General features: G+C 60.1%; 2 protein-coding genes across 4 annotated transcripts; both read left to right on the forward strand.

Moving 5' to 3' along the window:
- Positions 1–97: 97 nt before the first annotated feature.
- LOC103581277 (cationic amino acid transporter 4-like) lies at positions 98–3,992 on the forward strand. 3 transcript variants are annotated; one of them, XM_008563155.1, is made up of 3 exons: positions 98–1,103; positions 1,206–1,488; positions 3,834–3,992. In XM_008563155.1, exon 1 carries the CDS (start codon positions 100–102, stop codon positions 934–936), a length of 837 nt encoding a protein of 278 aa, XP_008561377.1. In that variant the 5' UTR covers positions 98–99; the 3' UTR covers positions 937–1,103; positions 1,206–1,488; positions 3,834–3,992. The 3 variants fall into 3 exon arrangements, with proteins under 3 accessions (XP_008561377.1, XP_008561378.1, XP_008561376.1); XM_008563156.1 differs by lacking the exon at positions 3,834–3,992 and having other exon boundaries at positions 98–447; positions 528–1,103; positions 1,206–1,647; XM_008563154.1 differs by lacking the exon at positions 3,834–3,992 and having other exon boundaries at positions 1,206–1,647.
- SLC7A4 (solute carrier family 7, member 4) lies at positions 2,178–5,232 on the forward strand (the record flags this gene model as incomplete). Its single annotated transcript, XM_008563160.1, has 4 exons — positions 2,178–2,307; positions 2,772–3,412; positions 3,669–3,777; positions 5,174–5,232. Coding segments are annotated over 4 exons (939 nt in total), but the record flags the coding sequence as incomplete, so codon positions are not given.
- Between the last annotated feature and the right edge of the window lie 170 nt (positions 5,233–5,402).

The following is a 5,402-nucleotide window of genomic DNA, read 5'->3' on the forward strand; positions in this document are numbered from 1 at the left end:
TTCCATGTTCCCAAGGGGCCTGTCGTTCCCTGTCCACAGCAGAGGACCCTGGTGGGCTTCTCTACCATGCTGACCATTTCCCCATCCTCTGCTGCAGCCATGAACACCGTCCTGCTCAGCAACCTCTTCTCTCTGCCACGTATTGTCTATGCCATGGCTGCCGACGGGCTCTTCTTCCAGGTGTTTGCCCGTGTTCACCCCCGAACACAGGTGCCTATGGTGGGCATCCTGGTGTTTGGGGTCCTCATGGCTCTCCTGTCGCTGCTGCTGGACCTCGAGGCACTGGTCCAGTTCCTGTCTATCGGCACATTGCTGGCCTACACCTTTGTGGCTGCCAGCATCATTGTGCTGCGCTTCCAGAAGGCTTCTCCACCCAGCTCCCCAGGCCCGGCCAGCCCTGGCCCCATAGACAAGGGACACAGCTCCTTCTCAGACCACCTACAGCTGGTGGGTGCTGCGCAGGCCTCAGTCCCCGAGCCTGGGCAGCTGCGAGCAGCACTGATGCCCTACCTGGGCTTCCTGGGTAGGTGCAGCCCTGGGGCTGCCGTGGCGTGGGCGCTCGGCATCCTGGTGGCCTCGGCTATCATCCTGGGCTGTGTGCTGGTCTTCGGGGACTCAGCCCTGCACCTTCCCCGATGGGGCTACATCCTGCTGCTCCTGCTCAGCGGTGTCGTGTTTCTGCTCAGCCTCCTGATCCTGGGGGCTCACCAGCAGCAGCACCGGCAAGACACTTTCCAGGTACCTCCCCAACCAACACCTGTTGCTCACAGCCCAGCCGGCTCCCTTTGCCCTTTCCTTCTCTGCCATCCCAGCATGAACAAGGGCTTATGGGGCTGGCGAGGCCAGAACATCTATCCCCCTCTCTCTCTGCATGGAGAGGGAACATATGTCTCCAGAATGTCCAGAGAAAGAGAAAGGCTGTGTGACTTCCCGTGAAATCAGGCCCTGGGCCACAGATCTTTCCTGCAGCCCAGCCCTGGCCTTGCCCCCTCAGATCCCCATGGTGCCCTTGACTCCAGCCCTGAGCATCCTCCTCAACATCTGCCTCATGCTGAAGCTGAGCTACCTGACCTGGCTGCGCTTCTCCATCTGGCTGCTGATCGGTGAGTGGGGGCCAGGCTGGGACCTCGAGTGCACTGCAGGAGGAGGGCGAGGAGGGCAAGCAGGGCTGGGACCTGCCCCTCAGGTTTGTGCCACTCCTGCAGGTCTTGCCGTGTATTTTGGCTATGGCATCTGGCACAGCAAGGAGAACCAGCGGGACCCACCGGGGCTGACCACCACACGCTATGTGGTGTTTCCCAGTGGCAGCCTGGAGGAGACGGTGCAGGCCGTGCAGCCCCCCAGCCAGGCAGCAGCCCAGGAGCCCGGCAGCACGGAGTAGCTGGCTAGTATGTGAGGCTGGCTGGGAGCCCCTTCTATCCAGGGCAGCTTGGACTTACAGGCCTATTCAGGTCAGGGGGTCCTCAGGATGTCAGGAGCTTAGCCGAGGTGCTGAACTTCAGGTCTTCGGGGAGTGGGTGGTAGCCCCACGCCTTCCTGTTTATAACCAACTCCAGCTGCCTGGGCAAGTGGGGTGGGGCAGACAGGGAAGAGGCCCACAACCCCAGGGGTTTATAATAATAACTGGTTGGACAGCCGTGTGGCCTGCTGCTGTGTTCACTGTGGCATTCTTTGTGGCACTGAGTCCTCACCTGGTCCCTGGGAACCAAGAGATTGTTCCCAACCCCCAGCAAAGACACAGAAACTCTGCAAAGGGGAGGTGCCAGCTCTGGGCTTCATCATGGGACCATGCTGAGTGAGGGACACAGCCAAGTCTGAGTCCAGGCATCCTCCTCTCAGGCCAGTGCCCTTTGCCCATATCAGAGGGGAGCTACACCCACCAGGCATGGAGGGGTCCATGACAGGAGTGGGATCAGCTGCCCCATGGGCCCCTTACATGTCCCCTTGGGGACAGACCAGGGAGCAGAGCCTGAGCCCCAAGGAGGCCTCCTAGAAAGGGCAGTGGGGTTCCAGGGTCCCTTTGGCTTCCCAGGGTTCCCAGAAATCATGGCATGTGCCTGAGGCCTGCCCAGGGACATAGAGGCACATTCGCACAGGCGCACATGCACCCCTCAGGCACATGGCCGCATGGCCCACACAACTACCCTGGGGTGCACACCGTGTGCGGGCTGAGCTGACGCTNCTCCACCGTGCTAACCCTCATGGTGCCCTGGCACAGCCTGGACCCCGACTCAGCGCTCGCCGACGCCTTCTACAGGCGGGGTTACAGCTGGGCTGGCTTCATCGTGGCAGTTGGCTCTATCTGCGGTAAGGGACCCTTCTGGGCAGGGTGGCAGGAAACAAGGGCTCTGGGGCCCTGCCATGAGCCTCCCACAGAACATACCTCCATCTGGGCCTCGTTTTCATTAGTTAAATAATGGGCCTAGGAAATACTAATTATTAGAGACCCTCCAGCGAGGCTTGTTAGTAGAGACAACCCCCGACGCCCCCACCACCACATTATACCTAGAATGTCAGTTCTGGGAATGTGCTTAAAGGTCCTTTCCTGGATAGATGGACTCAGCTCTTATCAGATTCTCCAATGGGCCTGTGACCTAAACCAGAATGTCCCATTCGACTGGCAACCCAGCACCCCACACACACTCATGCTCACTCTGAGAGTCCAGATAATCATTTCCATGTTCCCAAGGGGCCTGTCGTTCCCTGTCCACAGCAGAGGACCCTGGTGGGCTTCTCTACCATGCTGACCATTTCCCCATCCTCTGCTGCAGCCATGAACACCGTCCTGCTCAGCAACCTCTTCTCTCTGCCACGTATTGTCTATGCCATGGCTGCCGACGGGCTCTTCTTCCAGGTGTTTGCCCGTGTTCACCCCCGAACACAGGTGCCTATGGTGGGCATCCTGGTGTTTGGGGTCCTCATGGCTCTCCTGTCGCTGCTGCTGGACCTCGAGGCACTGGTCCAGTTCCTGTCTATCGGCACATTGCTGGCCTACACCTTTGTGGCTGCCAGCATCATTGTGCTGCGCTTCCAGAAGGCTTCTCCACCCAGCTCCCCAGGCCCGGCCAGCCCTGGCCCCATAGACAAGGGACACAGCTCCTTCTCAGACCACCTACAGCTGGTGGGTGCTGCGCAGGCCTCAGTCCCCGAGCCTGGGCAGCTGCGAGCAGCACTGATGCCCTACCTGGGCTTCCTGGGTAGGTGCAGCCCTGGGGCTGCCGTGGCGTGGGCGCTCGGCATCCTGGTGGCCTCGGCTATCATCCTGGGCTGTGTGCTGGTCTTCGGGGACTCAGCCCTGCACCTTCCCCGATGGGGCTACATCCTGCTGCTCCTGCTCAGCGGTGTCGTGTTTCTGCTCAGCCTCCTGATCCTGGGGGCTCACCAGCAGCAGCACCGGCAAGACACTTTCCAGGTACCTCCCCAACCAACACCTGTTGCTCACAGCCCAGCCGGCTCCCTTTGCCCTTTCCTTCTCTGCCATCCCAGCATGAACAAGGGCTTATGGGGCTGGCGAGGCCAGAACATCTATCCCCCTCTCTCTCTGCATGGAGAGGGAACATATGTCTCCAGAATGTCCAGAGAAAGAGAAAGGCTGTGTGACTTCCCGTGAAATCAGGCCCTGGGCCACAGATCTTTCCTGCAGCCCAGCCCTGGCCTTGCCCCCTCAGATCCCCATGGTGCCCTTGACTCCAGCCCTGAGCATCCTCCTCAACATCTGCCTCATGCTGAAGCTGAGCTACCTGACCTGGCTGCGCTTCTCCATCTGGCTGCTGATCGGTGAGTGGGGGCCAGGCTGGGACCTCGAGTGCACTGCAGGAGGGAGCTTAGCCGAGGTGCTGAACTTCAGGTCTTCGGGGAGTGGGTGGTAGCCCCACGCCTTCCTGTTTATAACCAACTCCAGCTGCCTGGGCAAGTGGGGTGGGGCAGACAGGGAAGAGGCCCACAACCCCAGGGGTTTATAATAATAACTGGTTGGACAGCCGTGTGGCCTGCTGCTGTGTTCACTGTGGCATTCTTTGTGGCACTGAGTCCTCACCTGGTCCCTGGGAACCAAGAGATTGTTCCCAACCCCCAGCAAAGACACAGAAACTCTGCAAAGGGGAGGTGCCAGCTCTGGGCTTCATCATGGGACCATGCTGAGTGAGGGACACAGCCAGGTCTGCGTCCAGGGATCCTCCTCTCAGGCCAGTGCCCTTTGCCCAGATCAGAGGGGAGCTACACCCACCCCTACACACACCAGGCATGGAGGGGTCCATGACAGGAGTGGGATCAGCTGCCCCATGGGCCCCTTACATGTCCCCTTGGGGACAGACCAGGGAGCAGAGCCTGAGCCCCAAGGAGGCCTCCTAGAAAGGGCAGTGGGGTTCCAGGGTCCCTTTGGGTTCCCAGAAAGCATGGCATGTGCTTGAGGCCTGCCCAGGGACATAGAGGCACATTCGCACAGGCGCTCATGCACCCCTCAGACACGTGGCCGCATGGCCCACACAACTACCCTGGGGTGCACACCGTGTGCGGGCTGAGCTGACGCTGTTCCACACTCAGGCCAGGCTGCAGCCCACACTTGTCTCTATGCTCACTCTTCAAGGCTTTGAGATAAAGGCTCTGGATGGCACGCACTTGTATCCACACGCACGTGTATGGGTGCACAAGTGCATGGGCCTGCTCCGTCTACCTTCCAGCTCACCTGGTGGCTGTGGGGCTCCAGTCTGGGAGGCAAGGGGATCCTCAGAAAAAACACAGACCACTCTGCACCCCCACTGGTCTCCCCATGTCCATGCTATGTCCACCGTAGACACCGCCCCACTTCACATTCCTGCGTGTAAGGACCACACAGGAAACTGCTGGCTTTGGCAGGATTTACTCCTCCACTTTCTTCACACGTGACATCAGCTTTCCTTGGGCCTCAGGACAACCAGGTACCCATGACCCACCTCCAGTAACCAGGCCTCGTGGGTCATGCTCTCCCGCCCTAGCCCACCTCCTCATGGACACCACTCTGGGGATCGAGAGGAGGCAGGGATCCTAAGGGCTTTGCTGGGTGCCAGATGATGCTAGCCCAACCTCCACCCCAGCCCTGCCCCTCCCCAAAACACCACTGCTCACAAAGGACCCATGATTGGAAGCAGCCCCTCGCCTCTCTGGGGTGGGTAATCCCAAATCCCTGCTTCTGCAGCCCCTGTCCCTCCCATCATGACGGTGGGCCCCGGGCATGGGAACTTCTCCATCAGGTAGGACTCTGGCTCCCCAGGAGGATTCCAGAGCCAGAACATGGCCAGCCTGCTGGGGACCTATGTGTCCTTTTTTAGAGACATTCCTTCCAGCCACTGTGCATCTCCTGGGGTCAAGTCAGGGCCTCCTGTGTGCAGGTGCCTCAGGCTGAGGGGGTTGAGGGGAGTGGCAGC

Source organism: Galeopterus variegatus, unplaced genomic scaffold (assembly GCF_000696425.1).
Source record: "Galeopterus variegatus unplaced genomic scaffold, G_variegatus-3.0.2 Scaffold12717, whole genome shotgun sequence".
NCBI classification, from domain to species: Eukaryota; Metazoa; Chordata; class Mammalia; order Dermoptera; family Cynocephalidae; genus Galeopterus; species Galeopterus variegatus.